Below are 19,667 nucleotides of genomic sequence, written 5' to 3'. Positions count from 1 at the left end.
CGCGTGCGCGAGTCCTCTTTCGATCGAGCACCGCTTTGAGCGTGACTTACGTGAGATACGCTGCCGGCGCAAGTACTTAGTTGCTCCAGGTTCATCGTCCTGAAACAACGCTCGTTTTTCACCATGCAAGTCGCCGAGGAAATCTAAGTCCAGATCAACAAGCTACAGCTAAGACTTGGCAACTTAAGGTGAGCCTCTATTCCAGTAAAGCATCTAAGGGCGTGGGTACTCGGGGCGAGTCTACATTTGTAGTGCGGCTCGACTCTTCGTACAAGTTCTCGTAGCATCGAGCTAGCGCGGTCGATTTGATGTTGTCGGATTGAATACCTAAGCAGTATGCATGCATGCAGTCAGTTCGATGTGAGGTACGCATTTTTTTTTGTAGTGCTTTAATAGTGCGTATACATATTGATTTTAAAATGCCAACTGTCAATTTTACTGACGCGCAAATTATTTATCTCTTAAAGATTTTGTAAATCCATACATATGTAGTACATACTGTCCACAGATGATGGGGCCACAAATTGTTCAATTACTGATGTTACTGCTAGCCTGGTTAGCTAATGGCTATGATGTACCATGCAACTTCAATGCAATGTGCCTCTGCTGGATTCAGGACGATGCGGACTTTACGAAGATGGACATAAGTTGCACTGGAGTTCCCTTCGCTAGATTTCCAGGTATAAGAGAAGACTGCTACTTTTTCATTCGACATTGCTTCATTTTAAAGCTATAACTTTGTATAAAACATATAGATATTTCAACATTAGATGAGCTTGCCTACTTACATTTCATCATTTAATAAATCTGTCCAAGTAGTTTAATACTTTTAAAGGTTCATACACATGTATTTTCAGATGTATCAATAAGTTATGTGGCCCAGCTTGATGTCTTAGGATCAGGCCTTCAAATCTTTGACAACGAAGCCCTGGCAAGTGCATCAGGAGTTGAGGCACTCGGTCTTATGAGCAATCAACTAATGAGTATTGGTGAGAAGTCGCTCTTGTAAGTTTTTTTTTTATAACAGAGTACTAATAATCTCACGAGAATTAATTTTTTTCTCACAAAATAATAGTTTATGCAAAATTTTATAATACTTGAAATGTTGTATGCAAACAAATAAATTCATTCAACATGATTTCCTTACAGGGGTGTAAGTGATAGTTTACGCTCTCTAGACCTGAGCTATAACTCATTGGAGGAGGTCCCACTCTCAGCTTTGCAAAACCTCCGTAAACTCAATTGGCTCAACATGCACAGGTGAGCAATTGAGATGTCCAAAATAGATTGTATCGTATATGATGCTATGTGACTTGCAATTAAGTGATTTGTGCAATTTATTGCATATTTATCAATCACATATATATATATATATATATATATGTGCTGAAAGATCATCAAATTGTAATTTATTATTATGAATTATATTTTTTGATGCATTGGATGCGCATACGTATAATATTGATATAACAATATTCAAAAAGAAACTAAATACATATTTTCATATTTAAGTAAATGTCGTTAACAGTAAATATAGTATTTAAAAAACTACTGTACCTTGAAATGACAAAAAAAGTTAGCATCTGAAAGACGTACAACGTCACGAGCTATACTTGTCAGACAGGGTAGGCAAAAAAGTTTTATAAAATGTTCGTATCATTAAGTGTAGCACAAACAAATGAATAAAATGTCAGTATCAAGCACGAATGCGAAAAAATGAAAGGCGGGTTCGGACAAATATTTCGCTGTTGGCTTTTCGGCAAAGTGTCAAATTACGCACACCGCCGGAGTGCAAACAGTAATTACGGGCGTGGTCACTACCTGTCTGGGCACAATATAATATCTGCTTCTTTTAATGCAGCAATCATCTGACGACATTGGAAGGCGATTGGGGTTACGTGAGCGACACACTTTTGCACGCCTTTTTTGGTGACAACTCTATATCTGCGATACCGCGCAGTTTTTCGACATTCGCAACCCTCATCTGGTTGAATCTCGATAACAATAATATTGAGCAACTCCAAGAAAGTACTTTACCACCTAATTTGGTCACTCTAAGCTTAAACACGAATCTACTCAAGGCGCTGCCATCCTGTTTGGCCGAACTCCATGATCTCGCCTGGTTATATCTTAGAGGAAACGATATAAAACACCTTGAATTTCCTGATTTTAAAAATCCCAACATTGAAATGATCGACTTGAGCGAGAATTCTATTGAGAGCATAACTTATCTGAGCTTTAGCAATAAGACGCTCCGTGTAAAAGACTTGAATCTGTCCGGTAATTATATTCACTATAATACGCATCATTATATTTTTATTAAATTGTAAAAATTTAATACTATTATGTAATGCAGGTAACCGACTCTCGAATCTCGGAAAAAGCAGCTTTTTAAATATGTCAGTCCGGCGAATACACCTGTCTTTGAACAAAATTCAATCAATGGACGATAATGTATTTGATGGTTTGGAAGAGAGTCTCGAATATCTAAATCTTGAAAATAACGAACTGACAATGTTGCCGAAAGCCGTTCGCAGCTTACGCCGCTTATCGTATCTCTACTTGGCGAACAACGCAGTACGCGAGCTTTACAATGATAGCTTTGCTGACTTTGGCCAAGAACTCAAAGCTTTATCACTTGCTACCAATCAATTTGAGACAGTGCCCGTGGATGCACTTATCGGATGTTCAAACCTGCTGCATCTCAATTTGGGATATAATAAAATATACAGAGTCGAACCTGGAGATTTTGACTGGGCTTTGAATCTTGAAATATTGCTGCTCAGAAATAATATACTCACCCACCTCAGGCGTCAAACATTTCGAGGTTTGTAGATAAAATTTCTTTCTATTTAGTCAAAAATCTTTTAAGTAGTTACTTAACGTTTAACGCAGACATTTAAATAAACAATCAAGTAACAATATAGAAGCAGCTTGATTGAGAGTCGTTTCAATCTCATTTTTGTTAAATATTACTCATTGTTTCGAAGCAACAGATGAATATTTCATTTTTTTTGTTCTCAAATCGATCAAACCATTTGTTAAACATTGTGTTTGAACGTTTTCGTATAAGAATTATTATTAATACATCACTCACTAACACAATTTTATTCTAGGTGCAAGTAAATTAAAAGAACTGAGTCTTTCGTTTAATCACCTAGCGGATATCGCAGATGAGGCTTTTGCAGGTCTGGAGGACAGTTTAGAAATTTTGGAGTTAAGTTTTGCCTTTTCAACAGATGTGTTTCCGCAACGGGCACTCAGACCTTTAACGAGCTTGCTCTGGCTGGTACTTGATAACAATAACTTTCACACAATCGAAACAACGGCTTTTTACTCATTTCGAAAGCTGCGGTATATCAATCTTGAATCCAACCGGCTACACTATTTACCCGAGCGCATTTTCCTCACGGAGGTACACGCTGAGTTACGCGATGTCAAGCTTGGCTACAACTTCCTCGAGAGCATTCCAGAAAGCACCTTTCACAACTTAACCGAGCTACTAGCTCTTGATCTAACAGGAAACAGGATTAGATCCCTTACCCCGGAATCCATCAAGGACTGTCCAAAACTGATTACTGTGTCATTGGCGAATAACCGCATCTCGGCAGTAGATAGATATGCATTAATTGGATTGTACAGTCTAAGATTTCTTCATTTGGAATTTAATAAGCTCACATTACTGGATTTTGAGACGTTCGCTGATAGGTAAGCTCACTGTTTTTTTAAACATTAATAAAATTTATAATTTTTGTAAAAAAAAAACATTTATGTGCAGCGGAGGTTCTGATTTCACGCTTAATGTATCCTACAATTCGATTTCTACTTTGAATCCAAGTGTGTCTACCATCAATTTAACTCGCCTTGATCTAGGCTTCAATAACCTCACGCACCTTACTGCTGATGTTTTCATTAACACGCCAAATCTAAGAACTATAAATTTACAGAATAATCATTTATCGTCAATTGAGCCAGGTATTGCTTTTTACTTGATTATTTTTTTTTTATTTTGACAATTTAAATAATAGTATTCCGCTAGATGTTAATACCGAATTTATTTAAAGGCACGTTCGCTCTGGAGGATCTAGACAGTCTCAATCTCCGTGACAACCGTATCGAATCTCTGCGTAAGCAAAGCTTCAACGGACTAAGTTCACTGCAACTGCTTGATCTCTCAGGCAACATCTTATCACAGCTGACGAACGAACAATTTCGCCACCTGCGTAATTTGCGTGTATTAAATTTATCACGTAACCGGCTCCGTTCGCTGACACGCGATGTTTTCACTGGCACGCGTCTAGAGATCCTCGATCTTAGCACGAACAAGTTCACGGTTGTTCCATCAGCGCCTTTCCTTGACGTTGGATACACCCTCAGGTATTTACACAGTAACTTTTGTTTATTAAAAACATTGTAGTACTATTTAATCTCTTAACTTATCGAACATATTGTGGGTTTAAAGTTTTACAATGTTATTCGTTTTTAATTTTAGGAGCATTGATCTATCAGAGAATTTCATTGATCACTTGGACGCCAAATCTTTTCCGACTTCGCAATTGACGTCATTAAATCTAGCTCGTAATCACATACAAATTCTACCAGACAACTCTTTTGTTTCATTGTCAAAGTTACTCGCCCTGAACATTTCTCAGAATCATTTGCGAGCAAATTTCAAAGAGGTTTTTCATTACCTACCCGATCTGAGACAGCTGAGTTTGGCTAATTGCGGTCTTAAAAGCATCCCGCATTTAATGCTGCTGTCGCTGAACTACTTGGATCTGTCATATAATGTCATTGACGTTATACACGATAATGAACTGCAGAACTTTAACACGCTCAAGGTTCTTCTATTAACCAATAATTCACTGACCTCAATCAATGAACTTCGATTAAACTTGCTGAGAGAATTAGACATATCTGGAAATCCCATTAAGGTAAAGCTGATTTATTTTATAATTTGAATGTTTTGTAATATGGATTCAAGAAATTAGCAATAATTTGATCAATTTACAGCAATTGTCAAGAGATACGTTTTTAGGCCATCCGCGCCTTGAAAAGCTAAATATTCGTGATCTTAACAATACCCGTGCCGTTGATCGTGACTGCCTTAAATCTCTCAGTTATTTAAAATATCTGCGCACACAAACCTGGCCAGACGTGTCGAACTTCCGACTGCGATACTTTCTTAGTGGTTTGCCACTGCGTGTTGTTGAAATCCAGGTTATGGAGCAACAACTTACAGATCAATTGCATCAGGCTTTTACCAAGCAGCTTCGAGAGCTTACGATAACTGGGCAAAATTTGCGCTTTATTGCTGCCGATGCATTTGCGACTATTGAGGGTGCGGAATTGATACTGAGAATTAAAAATACACAAGTGCAACGATTCCAATCGGATATTTTCTTGTCGTTAACCAAGCACATGTCGCAATTGACATTAGATTTGAGGAACAATCATATCAGCGAGTTGAGCCCATCAGTTATTTATGGAAACCTGTCGTGGGAGACCGTCGGCACCAACATGGTTTCAGGTTAGTGAGACATGATACTATACAATTATTTACATACATTTATTCATCTGTATCTGCAACGGATATAGACTCTCATAGAAGAACGTTCTTTATGTTGCCCCGAGGTCCCCACCTTCAAATACACGTAGAGCCTATACTACACGATATTGTCTCCCAAAATTTAACCCCCCCGCGGCGCTGTGTGAGCGCGCGCGTTCTATACCAAGTCTATATTCGTTGGTATATGTATGCTATGCGATGTTTTATTTTATTTCTCACGTTGGCGCACAGTAAACAAGTATAGCACGAGAATGTAATTTAGCAGGCCCACATTACTATCAAGTACTATTATGTTTGCTGTGCTTGATAGTAAGATGATATGAAAATAGTCAATAATTGCGTTTTCCAGTTTACTATTTATATTGATTTACTTAAATTGAAACCACCAACACAATTTCATGGGTACGCATACCTTTTATTCCAAAACGCTTTACGTTAGATACGTATACATATAGCTTTCTGTTTCTCTGTCTACGATACAGTAACGAAGTGTCGTTGTTTTAAAAAATTCGTAAATGAGTTTTCGTACACACTTAATACGCCTCAATATATTTTACAATGATAATCAGCTATTATACAGGTAACGCGTGTTTACTTTACATATTACGAATGGACACTCAAATGCCCGTTTTATATAAACTCGCCAATTAACATAATTTATAATCTTAATTCTACATACGAGTGATAAAAAAAATCGTTCTTTCGCCATTATGAGCGTTTTATTACGAGCTCAACTGGGATAAAATTATCAGATACGTTTCCTTAGTCAACATTTTCGAGGATTAAGTCGATTATGACGAATGGTACAGTTGAACAATTCAAAATGCGAATCATAATCCGAAAAACAAAACGTGATCTATACAGCCGTATAAAGCATAAGTTCTAAAATTAATAACGTCATTTTATAGTAACAATTTTCGTAATGAACTTTTTGAAACTTAATTACGTTCAGAGTATCATAATCAAATTTTACATTTGCACGAAACCCCATCGTTAAGACGCCGTTGTCAGAAAGCAACAAGTTAACCACAATCCACGTCCTTCATTCCATCGCTTCGATTAGAAAAATTGTATTTTTCCCTTAATAAAAATTGCACGCGCTTTGTGTGTCCGCTTGTGTCTGTTTTCCCGATGAGCGTTGCATGGTCGTTTGTCCCGTTGCTCGCTTAGAATAAAATAAAATAGATGCATAATTGAATGTCTTATATATGCGTAAGACCCGGAAACGGCCCGTCTAATGTTCGCAGGTGGACTGCAGCTGTCGGGTAATCCGCTCGAGTGCGACTGCGAGATTGCCTGGCTGTCGTTGTGGCTGCGACGCTGGCTGCGCGAGTCTCGCCAGATCCACACAGCTTCGCAGTCCGACGCGCGTCAGTTGCGCAGCCTGGCTGGCAGGGCGGTTTGTACCGAAACGACGCAGCTCTACTCGTCGGACCGCGCCCTACTTAACCTTGGTGCGCCCAACACCGCCTGCCAAGCCTCGGCGCTCAGCTCGGCACCGGGAGGCGAGTACGCTGGCGCGGGCTTTCTGCTCGTGACGCTGCTCGCCGTGCTGCGGTAGCTGCCTGGGCTCCGGTTCTTCTGGGTTCGATTACAATGATAAAGCTCGTCAATGGTCGTCATGGTGAATACGATTCTGATACGGGCTGCGATAAATTTAAGCGAACTAGAATGAAGTTGATTGAGTGGATTATCTGCGTTTACCTATACCTATTCACTCGAACACCTTTATTGGCCTCGCGTTGACCGGCGCGTCGTATCCCGCGATGTAGTCGGACTTTCGTTAAAGCGTCTGCCCACCGTCTTTCCTATACACATTCCTCGTCTCATTTAACTACGAAACTTTGCGTTCAATTCAATAAATTATATAAAGCCCATGCAATCTTCGCAACGCTCGCGTTGATAATTCATGCAAGATCAAAGTAAAGTATTGGTTTACATGGAAGAAGAAGAAGAAACGAAATGAAATCATGAGGATACGTAATATAAACGAGCGCCGAGTCTAATTATCTCACAAGATTCCGACGTCGCTTCGCATCTTCGTCCTATGGTGCGTCATTTCCGACTCGGCCAAGTGGCCCGTCGCGTGCGTATACGTGCTATTATAAGTGATTCGTGTATAAAAAAACGACCGCGCGATGGACCACTTCGGCAGAAGAACCTTTTGCGTACGCGCGTGTGTGCAATTTTCGCGTTTTTCATCACGGCGTCCCTACATTGCTTGAACGACGAAAAGTATTATTCAGAAGTCCAATCAGACGGGAGGGGCCTGTGTGTGCTGTAAGCAGCCCTCGACGTTCTCAGGCCAGTCGCAAACGTTCTCGTTCGGGTTAAAGACGAGGTTCACTGGGCAGGGCATGTGATGCTTGCGTTCGCCCTCGCACATGTAGTACATTGTGCAGTCGTTCTTGTCCGGGTGGTACGAGATGTGGTTATCCTCCTCATCGCAGGTCACCTCGTTAGCTGAAATCATAACACACCGGTATGAGCGACAATCTTTTCATTGTAATTAATTACCGCAGAGTATGCTGTATACATGATTATTTTAGGAATTGAAACCTTAGCAGTATTACATGGTCAAATATTATCGTACTGTCGAAATCGTATCTTAACGGCGAATATAATAGAGCTGTACTTTGGCACATGTGTAAATAAGAAATATGATTTCGAAATAATAGCGCGTACGTGCATGGAGGTGCTTTTTAAAAATGTGCGTCTCTGTTGAGAGTATTAATGACATTAATATACTCTATGTAGTATTGCATTCCAAGTATTCGTTGACACGTTGACATTTGAGTCCATCAATGTAATGCAAGACGGTCAACGATGGCGAACTCTTTGCAATTTTAATAATTTTGTAAGACACGTTTGTAAACTATAAAAGAAGGCATAAATTGCATGCTGTAGGAATTTACTGATTGCGGACTAATGAATAAATGAACGATTTGTTACAAATGTTCAAACATGTATTTTTTTGACTAAGTATATTTCGAAACGGACCCTGCTGAGAGATGGTTTGCTCTAGTTTCTGATGTAAATTGGAGGAAGGGTTTCTCAGCTATACTTTTTACTTTGAACATAAAAGAAAACATACGATCTTTGGTGGTGTACTTTCCGCCGCGCACGTTGGTCTCGTATGGCCCTTCGTATTCGAGCTTGACGGTGTAGTCTTGCAGTTCTTTCTTCATTGCTTTGATCAGTGGAAACTTGCTGTTACCGCAAGATCCCTTGAAATCGTCCATGTCCACCGACCAGATCATGATTCCTCCGAATCCCTCCTCCTTCAGCCAGTTCATCTGTTTGGATGAATGCGTTTCTCGTTAGTGGCAGTTGTGCGTTTTCCTTGCAAACTTGCAAACTTAGGTCGCTCACCTTGTTGACGAGACTTCGCTCATCGTCGAATCCGACCCACTGATCATCCCTGTAGGCAAAGGGAACCTGCTGCTCGCTGTCCCATACCAGCGTCGTGTTGTCTTCATTCAGGAAAGTGCATACCTCGTAGTAGGAGAGGAAGCCCGGCTCGTTCGTGAAGTTTCCAGCGGCGCCGCCGCCGGAAGCTGGCGCGCCGATGTCGAATTTCGCCTTGTCAACGAGTGTGAAGGATCTGCCGTAGGTCGGCATGCCGATCATGAGCTTCTCCTTTGGCGCTCCCTGTTTCACCCACTCGCGCGCACTGTAATCCTGATTATTTGCATTCTTTATCAGTACGCGTATCAACACAATCGGACGTTTTGTGGAGTCGTGCAAATCTCACAGGTTTCATCGGGGGGTTATAATTAATGCCCTATCCCCGAATCGGAGAGAACGCTTACCACGGTGAGTTTCTTCTGGTAGCTCGTAGCACTTTCCAGCGGGTACAGGGGACTGTTGTGCCCGACCTGCCTCTCCCATTGTCCGTGAAAGTCGTAAGTCATGACATTTATAAAGTCCAAGTATTTAGAAATCTCGGGCACGTCGTAGCTGAAAAGCAAAGCGCGCCGAGTTGCATATCGTGAAAAGAAAGTTCCGAGAAAGCTCTACTCTCATCGCAAAATTATATGGTTTACCCTGCGGCAATGGCCTCGAAGCTGGCGGGAACGGCGGCGGAGAGAATGAGCTTGGGCAGTCCAGCGCTCTTGGCCTCTCCCTCGAAAGCAACCCTCAGTTCCTTCAAAAGATTGACGTAAGCTGCGCGGTCATCGGCGCCCCTGTAGCGAGGATAATTAATTTCGATTAGCTCAGTTAGCAGTGGAAAACCGTGCTATGCGTACCGTGGATACTCCCAGTCGACGTCGAGTCCGTCGAATTTGTATTCGCGCAGGAAATCGATGGCTTCGTACACGAATTGGTTCATGCGGAAAGTGTTGCTGGTCAGCTCTTTGAACGGAGTCGAGCCGAAAGCCCATCCACCGATAGCCAGGAGAATCTAAAACGGACATGCCTTGAAATCCATGCACTGCTGCACGTTTTCTAAAGTATCCGGCACCGTTCCGAAACGTCGAGATAAGCGAGCGCGCGCGGCTGAAATGATTTGACACACTTTTGATGCCTGCGCGCGCGCGCGCGCGCACGCGTAATTAATCGACTGCAGCTCTTGAGCTTTCACTCGTATCGGGATAACTAGGGCGAACCATTATCTCCCTCGACTCGGCATCGGGCTCGCGGGCTAAGCTACATTATAAGCAGCGCGGAAAGAAAGAGTCACCTTGATGTCGGGATTCTTTTCGCGGAGCGCGATCAGCTTTTCGTACATCTCGGCGTCCTTGTCGCTGCTCTCGGAGAGCAGGTGCTTCTTGAGCGTGGCGAAGGCGTAGATGACGTGAGTGCAGAGGGAGGCGTCGATGTCCTCGGGCATGAACTTGCCGGCGCCGGGCCGCTTGTGAGACCAGTTGGTCAGGTAGCAAATCGTTTGCGCCTCTCGCTCTGCGGAGCAAAGGCCCCGTTAGTCCTCGAAATGGAGGGAAGAGGAGAGGAAGAAGCGCGGAAGAAAAACTCACGCCTGCCGGTGGGCGAACTGACGACCAGCTGCGTCGAGGGCTTGCCGAGCTTCTTGGCCTTGCTGAGCACCTCCGAGACGGAGATCTTGTAGGGCTCGGGCTTCTTGACGGCCACCTCGGTGATGGTGCTGGCGACGGCGCTCCAGTCGACGTCCTTGCTGTTGCTGCCACGGGAGATGCCGCGCAGCTCCTCGCGCATCGCCCCGATCAGCGGGTAGCGCACGCCGCCGCCGCAGACCGTGCCGTTGAAGTCGTCCATGTCCACCGTCCATACCATGGCACCTGTTGGCACCGAATTCATTAGCAGGCGCGATCGACTTGGGATTTATCGTAAAACTGGCGACGCGAAGAGGTGCGGAAAATGTGCGGTATAGACATGCGAAACGTAGCAACCGCGAGAAAAGGAGCTGCGGCTCATCAGTCAATGATAGTGAACGAACGATATAGCCGGATGTGCGGGGATTTCGCAACGGCACGGCGCGACGCACACTGTACCTCCGTATCCCTTGTCCTTCAGCCATCGCATCTTGTTCCTGATGGATCTTTCGTCGTCAAAGCCGACCCACTGGTCGTGATGCACGAGGTACGGCACTTTCATCTCGTCATCCCAGATGTAGGCGGCTCCGTTGAGCAGCATCTCGCAGATCTAGAACCGGCAGTCAGTTTATCAAGGAATATTGCAACGATTTCGTTCGAGTCGGAGAGCGCGGATCGCGCGGATCGCGCGGCGCACTTGGCGCGCGGAGAAAGTTTAGAAGCGGTTGGATTTTAACATTTTTTCTATACTCGTGTTTTTCGAGCGTAGAAAGTAGGAGTGCGTCGGTAGAGGCAGCTCTACATCTGCTGCGGCGCTTACCTCGTAATAAGCAAGGAAGCCCGACTCCTTGGTGTACTCGCCGGCTTTGCCGCCGCCGCTGGCTGCCGCGTGGACCTTGAAATTGTCGGGATTCGAGAGAGTGAAGGAGCGGCCGTAAGTCGGCATGCCGATGACCATCTTCTCTTTGGGCGCGCCGAGTCTCACCCACAGCGAGGCCGCGTTGTCTACGCTCAGCTGTTTCTGCCACTCCGAGTCCAAGGACGAGGCGTACAAGGGAGCGTTGTGCCCGGTCTCTCTCTCCCACTTGCCGTGGAAGTCGTAGGCCATCAGGTTTATCAAGTCCAGGTAGCTGCGGGGAGAGACGGATTTCGTTAATATTTTGCCCGCTCCTCCTGTTCCCGCAACAGTTGGCTTTCGCCGGGAAGATCGCGATCCGGCCATTACCTGGCAACGGCCGGGACGTCGTAGCCGCTCTTCACGTTGTCCGGGCCCACTGGCACAGCGGCTGTCAGCAGGAGACGGGGCTTTTTGCGCTCCTGCGCCTCGGCTTCGAACGCCTCGCGCAGCTCTGCAGACTCGATTAAAAATAAGCAGGCAGTCGCATTGGAATGGAAAAAAGAGACGCGGACTTGGCAAAATACTCGTCGTGCGCACCTTTGAGCAGCAGGACAAAGTTCTTCTTGTCGTCGCCGCCCTTCGGGTACTCCCAATCCATGTCCAATCCATCGAAGCCTCGCTCGCGGAGGTACGGTATGGCACTGTAAATGAAAGTCTGTCGCGCGTATCTCGTCGAAGAGACTTCTTTGAACTTCTGCGTGCCGAAGGACCAGCCACCTGCGAATCACCCGAGTCTAGAGTGCTGCAGCCGCATGTGAGCTCGTAGAAGCAAGCGACAACTCACCGATGGCCAGAAGAATCTTGAGCGACGGATTGGCCTTCTTCAGTCCAATGATCCTCTCGTAAAGCCCGACCTTGCCGTCCTTCGTCTCGTCGTTCGACTCGAAGCTCGTCAGCTTGTTCTTCTTGAGCCAGCCGAAGGCGAATATGATGTGGGTGCAGAGGTCCGGCTGAATGTCCTCCGGCATGAACTTGCCGATTTTCGTGCGGTACTGCGACCAGTTGGTGTAGTAGCAGACGATCTGCGCGCGAGGGGACAAAACGATAAGTATGCGTAGCGAGTAGCGACGCGGTGCTGTGCCATATTTAGGCATAACGCGGCATAACGCGCATAAATCGGAAAATCCGAGCGAGTTTCGCATACCTTGTAGTCCTCGGTAGCTCCTTTGCTCGACTGCAGCTCGTTCTTCGTGCTCTTGTTGCTGATGCGGTTGCGCGTCAGCTTCAGTCTGTTGACGCTAGCCGACACCTCCTGGTCGTTGGAAAGCGACGGCCGCGACGTCGTCGGTCTGCGGAATCTCTTCCTGGCGCCTTTTAATCAAATGGTAAAACAGTGGACTCAAATCGAAATGTATTTATGTCCTATTCCGTGACTCACCTTCCGTGTGGTCGGCCAACAGCAACGCGGCCAGACAGACCAGCAGTAGGGCCGTCGCCGCCGGCCTCGGCACCTGCCAAGCAGCAGAGAAAGAAGGCGTTAATGTTGCTCGCAGTGCGGGCAAAGTTGAAGCTCCCGCTAATTCTCATGCATAGGCAGCTCTGCGTGTGTTTTTTTATGTGTAATTGCTGGGACAGGCTTGCGCGCGGTATTGTTCGTGCAACAGCCTACCATTGTTTCCCTTCTCAAGTTCAAGGAACAATGTGTCGAAATCGGGGGGAGCTCCGTTCGCAAACGACAGTGCCGCCGCTCGAGCGGGATCGAAAGGACATCCATCAGGGCGGCTTTATGACGCAAAGGAGTCGCGCCTGTTGCCGCACCGCTACGTTTCTACGCTCGGTACGCGGGACTCGTTTTGAAAAGTACGGATTCTCTAAAAAATCAGCCTGTTCCCTCCAAGGACAGCCAGCCTCCTACTTGGTTGGTTCGGATTTCGATGAGTCACGCGAGGCTCAGAGGCGACATCGGTTCCGGGGGCAATGAAATGTTGACAGAGCAAAAACAAATAAAAGCGACTGGCAGCGACAATGAAAGGGCCCACGCACGCGCCGGAGACCGGATAAAGCCGCTGGCCTTGATAAAGAAACGGCGTGATTTTAATCGCCTTGGATTTTGAGAAAGAAGAGGGAGCGAGCGAAAAATTGCAGTGTTCCACGCAGGCCAGCGGCTAATCTTGATTGGAGGCGCGTTCGCGTCTGTAGGCTTGCTTTTTTTTCCTTTTTCGTGGCCAGCGCGTGTCGCAACGCGCGAAATGTCGCGTCCCTTCACTTCCGAGAGGCCGTTTTTCTCCGCACTCGATATATCTGGGGCTTCGGCGCGAAAAAAACGCAGATCGTATCGTGTATACGCGTCGTTTCGCAACGGCGAGCCTCGGGCCCATTGAATTTTGTTTAGCTTCGGGGTTGCGAGAATAAAAAAGAGAAAGAGTTGATATTATGCATAGGATCTCGCGGACTTCCGCGTATGCGATCGCTAAACTTGTAAACGGAGACTTTACCGGCCATATTCTTCTTCCGTTATACACTGCACAGGTGCGATTGTGAGGGGAGAAAGCGGCGCGTTCGTTGAACTCGAAAAGCATGAAAACTCATCGGCGGCCAAGTTTCGCGCTTCGAATCGCACAAGGGTCGCGATTATTCCGACTGCGTGCCGAGACTCGGGAGCAGAGGCGTCTGTGGCGGAAACGAGATGCCGCTCGCCATTGAGGCCGTGTCCTCGAAATCTCGAAATTTCATTGCGACTCGCTTCGCGTGGAACGCATCATACGCGCGCGCGCGCGCGCGCACACAAGCAAGCAAGCAAGCAAGCAAGTTTTTTCAAACAGCTGCTTTTTAGAACCGGTAGTTTTTAAATTACGAGTTCATTCGAACCCTTTCACTTTCGCGAACGGCTTTTTGTCGCTTTGCAATCTAAACAAGTAGTTACCTCACGATGAGAGCTAATGCGCCAAAGTCCTCCGCGAGTAAGTGCGCGCTCAGCTGAATTCGACTCGCAATTCCTCTCTGCAGGCGAAAACATTACGAGCTGCGTAAAAGCAATTTCTCGCGCCGGCGAGGTTTATTCTTTCGGAGCTGATGTGAAATCTCGACAAAATTTCCCCCTAATATACGCGCGCGAGATTCGGATCCAGCTATGGCCTTGGGATACCGTCGAACTATCTCGTGTACGCTGTGCGCGTATACGTGGAATATAGCACACGCGGACAACCGGATTTTCGTCAAGTCAAGTCAACCTAGAGCGCGGTAAGAGAGAAAAAACGCTGCGCACCGGAGGCGCGGGCTCCCTCAATCGTTCTAAAGGTCGACACAGCGAGACTGATGCCGCGGACTGCAGGCTGTCCCTTTCCTGGAGAGCCCGCGGCAAAGCTATATGCGCGTACGTGGAACACGCCTCGCACATACTCGCCTCTCGTTTGCATGCGCGCACGTCCTCGCCGATGGCAATGACTTTAGTCGCCCGAGCGCAGATTCTCGCGCTTGCTGCGCTATGGGAAATGAGCTACCCGCGAGCTCCAAGTGCCAAGCGCGGCGTTGCGCGACATTTCGAGCTTGCGTAGTACGTACGAAACGGCGCGTTTTTGCCCGTTTTTGTTTTTATCGAAACGCATTGCGTAAATGGCCGCGACGGATACGTAATGCAGCGGACCAGAGCTGGACCGGTGATCCATCGACCGGCTCGCTCGACTTTGAAATTCGGACTCGCACATGAGCCAACTCCTCGCCGCTCGCGTGTGTTCCGGCAGGAGAAACCTTTCGATGCCCTTTTCTCTTCGCCGTTGCGATTCGGACGCCGAAGTTTCCTGCATCAGCTGGCTGCCAGTCCGGAGCGAGGCGCAGTCTTGCCGTGCCCGGACCTTACCTACTGCCCCGGCGCCGACCGATCTGCGTTCGGGAGCTCCGAGTAATCCAAATGGGAGTCGTTGGAAAAAATCCTGGCCTCAATACTCCAGGCGGTGTGGCGCCTGAACGTTATAATATATACCCGCGAGACAGCATTGTACTGGAACTGCACAGCGCTGCAGTCGCTCGCGAGACTTATCATTAGAAAGTGAGTCTTGCTTGACCGACTAATTCTGTCCGGTTTTCGCTCGCTTTGCGAGAATCCCACCTCGCACAACGTAAGTAGCAAGTAGAACTTGATCGAGTGCTATAGTGTACAATAACACGCCTCCGCTCCCGCGTACAGCTATATCCCTTTGTCCGATGATGCGAAGGCTGGCTCGACGAGTTTTCCGATTCGTAGTAAGTATGCCAGTTGCTCTCGCACACCGACACCCGATACAGCGGAACAGTTATACCGCGCGACCATGCCGCATACGCTACACCGCTGAGCCGACTGCGGCGGCGCTCGATTCGATAGAAAGTCGCGCAAAAGGCCTGCTTGAACATTCAACGAGGTGGACAATCGAGGAGCCAGAGAGAGAGAGAGAGAGAGAAATCAGAGTTCGGCACACACGGAAATGCCTTTAGGCCGCGCGTGAAATTCAAATTTATGTGAAATTGTAAGGAGGGACAGTTGGCGCTTTTCTCCATTTGTGCTGCAACAAACTGAGAGTCGCGGCCGAAATTGAATGTAGAGTTATTCAATCGCTTCGCTGCGCGGCAGTTCTCATAAAATTGAGCTCACGTAACGCGGAGCGTCGTGCCTTCTCGAGCAGAAGCAAACTGATAACGCGCGCGCGGAGGAGCAGTTTCGGCCGCGAAAACCAGTTTACGCACGCCTCTTCCCGGCGATGATAAATCAGCCCCACTCGAATTATGAAACGCGGCTGCGAAAGAGTATACGCATACCACTTTGCGAGCCGCGGCAGCCGCGGCAGCCGCGGCAGGCGTGAAGCAACGCTGTTTAGTAACTCAATCGAAGCAGCTCCCAGGCGCTCATTGCGATTCAATTCGCTCCTCGAGTCGAAGCATGATATGCTTGGGGATGGAATTGTGAGTGGAAAAATCGAAGAAACCCCGATGTCGGGGGGCGTTTGTGTTAGAAAGTGCCGCGGAAATAAAACGAGGAAGCGGGACAACGGCAACGGCCTCTCACTGGCATCGGGTCGGCTGTAATCATCTGTTCGGCCCGCACGCGTGTTGCCAAAACTGACGACGACGAGCGTCTCTGGGCGGACCGAATCGACTCCTTTCATCGGCGCGTTCGTTGACTCTCGGCGTGCACCTGCAGCGGCGGCCAGTTATTTATCAACGCGCGCCTCGAGTTTGTCACTCGCGTAAAGATCGTTTCGCCTCGGAATTACATTATATTGTACGGCGTTTACGACGCATTAACGATTGCCGAGTTTCCTTTTTATTATAGAGCGAAAGTTTAGCGGACTTTTACTTTCACGAGCAAAAAGTCCGAGTGGCGCAGCTATACGTAAATGTATATTCACGCAGCTGCAAAATTTCGAATTCTCGCTCTCGCGCGGATGCAAGTTGGGTGACGCTTTTTGCCTGGATTACGAAAAACCCTGGCTATCTTTTGTTTCTCTCTCTCTCTGTCTCTTGGGAAGACCCCGGCGCGGCGCTTTTGCACAACACACGCACGCGCGCGTTTCCCGCATCGTTTGCGCAAGCCGGCGACGACACATCCCCCGAGTTGCTGAATGGTGCCGCGCTGCCGGTTGCAAGCAGCAAGCATCTCCCGGCCGGCAAGTTCAACGAACCAAGAGTCTATGCTGCCGTGACGGCTCGCGAAAACCGAGTGTCCGATTATTCTCGGCGGCGTGGCGCTTTCTAATCCTCGGGCGCATCGCCGCGTGCCACGCCGCAGTATCGGGCTGCGGCAGCTGACATTGAAACCGCGAGTGCTTTTATCATCGCGGAGCGCGTGAAATTGTAGTTTTCGCCTATCGGGGGTCTGGGATTTCTCGTCGCGCGATTTCACTTTCTTCGCGACGCGTCGTTAATTAACATCTCGAACTGCGGGGCCTCGAGCGACTTTCTTTCGGAATCTGCAAGCCGATCGCCCCGTTCAAAAGTAAAGGTAAAAGAGCTCGAAGAAGCAGAGCACGCGCGTGAAATATAGGTCGGTAGGTTAAAGGAGCCGCCGAAAAGCCGACCGGTCACTCTTTCTTTCTTTCGTGTCTCGATTTCCTCCGGCGCGCACTCTCTCTCTCTCCCTCGCTATTGCACGGAATCGTCGACGCGCAGCACAAGAAGCAATGTGCCGACTCGTCGCAACCTCCCAAGCTGGCCCTTTACGCGCTTACGAATAAATCTTCGTAAGCTACGCACGTCCCTCTCTTTCTCGGCAGTTTCTCCGCTCGGCGGAAGCGCGCGCGTGCGCCGCTCGAGGCCTTCCGGCGACAACGATCGAAAGAGAACTGCTGCTAGCCCCAAGGGATCGTGAAAGTTATCGAAATTGATATTTTTATTTTCGTGCCGAGATGCGACGCGTCGATTTCTCTCCTTTAATTACGAGGCTAAACGCGGATGATTAATCGCGCACCAGCAGCTCATTGGATTTATCAAATTCGGCGCTAATTTATGATTCCTGGAGAAGGCTCGGCTGCGTGAAAGTTTTAACACCGGCGCGGTTATTTGGACGGCGCTTTTAATAGAGCTGCTGTGCCGCTTCCGTTGCGCGCGAGGTCAACCAATTCCGATGCATCATCACAAACTGCCTGTATTTTTTCACTATTCCAATGAGCCGCTCGAAAATGTAAATCGCCAAAATTGCTCAACAGTCCTCCGAGGTATAAATAAACTTGGCTAACGCGGCGAGCTGCTCCTGATATTTGAAATTCGCGAATACGGCAGTAAATGCAGACGGATCCCGGCGAGCTCCGCCGGCGACAAAGGATCAGCCCGTGCTCGAAAGAGCAAACTGGATTTCCGGATTGAAAAATCCCCCTCTTATGCGACAAAGAAAGAGCTCTGGCTGCGCTGCACCTGTTCTCGTTTTTCGGGCCGCGCTCTTACGAGGATATTGCGTGTTGCCGAAATTACGCGAGTTATCGCACAGCCTCGAAAGTGAGAGGACCGCCGTGTAGGAAAAAAGACGGGTTCCGCCGCGAGACAATGCGCGATCGGCGCATTTCGCAAGGCGCCTCGCGGCTTCCTTTTCTTTTCTTTCCGTTTCGTTTATAGATAGATAAGCCGTTCTTTAGCCTGCTGCTCCGCTCGGGCCGCGAGAGCCCCCGTATACGCGTAAATACGACTGAAACTGCAGGCGTTTCTGCAACTCGGCTGCCGCCGCGAGTAGCTGTTATGTACCCTGCCTTCGCATCGACGATCCTTGAACCATTTTTAGAGCAGTCAATCGTCTTTCGCAACGCGATATTATACACGCAGATGTCTGCGCGCGCAACGTTTCTGCTGTTGCGCTTTTTGCACGGCAGAAGTAAGGATTTTCCAGAAGCAGCTCTCCTGCCTTGCCGAGCATTTTCAGAGCAAAGAGCGAAGCCCAAACCCCCGCAGCTGTGCGAAACGAAAATCGAGGACGGTATCGAGTCGACCTTCCCTCCGCCGATTCTCGGAGCGGTTCGTGCAAATGAAAAATTGAAAAGTCCGGCCTTCTTCCCTGGCTCCGGAGAGCTGCTTGCAAATAGAGGAGAGAGAGAGAGAGAGAGAGAGAGAGGAATACGGAGAAGACTTACTGCGTTCAGCCTCATGGCGCTGCGGCGATTCCGTGCGGTCCAAGCTCTCCTCCGGAGGTTTCCAGCCGAAACCCCAGCGCACTGCACTGAGCCAAGCGAGTCTCGCTGTCTCGTCGAATCGAGTTGAGAGGCAGGCCCACTACTTGTGCCGTCTGCTGCCTGTACGACTGCGCTCGGCTGCGCTGGCAAAACAGTATTTCGATTCGATTCGCGCGGTCATCCGGCGCGCGCGGTATGCCTGTACTCGTGGCCCAGCACGGCTCGTTTCTCCTCAAGTTTGCCTAGCGCTGACAGCCGTTCAGGAAACACTGAAACTATCATTCTCAAATTTAGTACGGTTTGCCGCGCTCTCCCGAGTCTCGCAGCGCCGATATTATAGACAACAATTATAAGCGCCTTTCATTTTAACTATAGTGGCGACACCGCTATGCCAGCGCCGGAGTCGGCCAATGGGGAGCCGGCTAAATGGGAACGCGAGAGTGAAACGCCAATCGCGCCGCCGCCGGCCGAGAAAAGTCCGCGAGTAGCTGCGCTGCCCTCGTCGCCGGATGCTTACTTGCAGCGCTGCGCTGCCTCCTTTCGAGGACGGCGTTTATGCTCTCCCGTAGCAAGTACGACTTAGTAGCGCTGACTCCTGCTGCGATATGTCCAGCTTTCCTCGC

At 47.9% G+C, this 19,667-nt stretch overlaps 2 protein-coding genes across 4 annotated transcripts; one reads left to right on the top strand and one right to left on the bottom strand.

The window, feature by feature from the left end:
* The first annotated feature begins 43 nt into the window (after positions 1–43).
* LOC100120945 (chaoptin) lies at positions 44–8,538 on the top strand. Of its 3 annotated transcripts, none has more exons than XM_016986922.2 (12): positions 44–188; positions 493–680; positions 858–1,005; positions 1,150–1,260; positions 1,862–2,280; positions 2,357–2,827; positions 3,117–3,708; positions 3,779–3,975; positions 4,065–4,377; positions 4,493–4,934; positions 5,014–5,530; positions 6,817–8,538. In XM_016986922.2, exons 2-12 carry the CDS (start codon positions 509–511, stop codon positions 7,128–7,130), a joined length of 3,696 nt encoding a protein of 1,231 aa, XP_016842411.1. In that variant the 5' UTR covers positions 44–188; positions 493–508; the 3' UTR covers positions 7,131–8,538. The 3 variants fall into 3 exon arrangements, with proteins under 3 accessions (XP_016842411.1, XP_001604537.3, XP_031788025.1); XM_001604487.5 differs by having other exon boundaries at positions 46–188; positions 509–680; XM_031932165.1 differs by lacking the exon at positions 44–188 and adding an exon at positions 229–365 and having other exon boundaries at positions 509–680.
* LOC100120921 (probable chitinase 10) lies at positions 5,964–19,596 on the bottom strand. Its single transcript, XM_001604465.6, has 16 exons — positions 19,006–19,596; positions 12,858–12,930; positions 12,624–12,790; positions 12,264–12,501; positions 12,017–12,196; positions 11,807–11,930; positions 11,402–11,711; positions 11,041–11,191; positions 10,546–10,827; positions 10,254–10,471; positions 9,820–9,974; positions 9,616–9,756; positions 9,382–9,529; positions 8,942–9,250; positions 8,664–8,865; positions 5,964–8,032 (listed from the first exon to the last, which is right to left on the bottom strand). Exons 1-16 carry the CDS (start codon positions 19,018–19,020, stop codon positions 7,824–7,826), a joined length of 2,922 nt encoding a protein of 973 aa, XP_001604515.2. The 5' UTR covers positions 19,021–19,596; the 3' UTR covers positions 5,964–7,823.
* Between the last annotated feature and the right edge of the window lie 71 nt (positions 19,597–19,667).

This window comes from Nasonia vitripennis, chromosome 5 (genome assembly GCF_009193385.2).
Source record: "Nasonia vitripennis strain AsymCx chromosome 5, Nvit_psr_1.1, whole genome shotgun sequence".
Taxonomy (NCBI): domain Eukaryota; kingdom Metazoa; phylum Arthropoda; class Insecta; order Hymenoptera; family Pteromalidae; genus Nasonia; species Nasonia vitripennis.
Note: the sequence above shows the minus strand (reverse complement) of the source record. Positions and strands in the feature narration are given on the sequence as shown.

Excerpts from the sequence above, each read along its gene's own strand:
- LOC100120945 (XM_031932165.1), top strand. The coding sequence starts at position 345 with ATGCAGTCAGTTCGATGTGAG. Across the intron at positions 1,006-1,149 it reads ATTGGTGAGAAGTCGCTCTT|GGGTGTAAGTGATAGTTTAC; the intron begins GTAAGTTTTTTT and ends ATTTCCTTACAG. Across the intron at positions 4,378-4,492 it reads GACGTTGGATACACCCTCAG|GAGCATTGATCTATCAGAGA; the intron begins GTATTTACACAG and ends TTTTAATTTTAG.
- LOC100120921 (XM_001604465.6), bottom strand. Across the intron at positions 8,866-8,941 it reads AGCGAAGTCTCGTCAACAAG|ATGAACTGGCTGAAGGAGGA; the intron begins GTGAGCGACCTA and ends TCATCCAAACAG. Across the intron at positions 8,033-8,663 it reads AAAGTACACCACCAAAGATC|CTAACGAGGTGACCTGCGAT; the intron begins GTATGTTTTCTT and ends TTATGATTTCAG.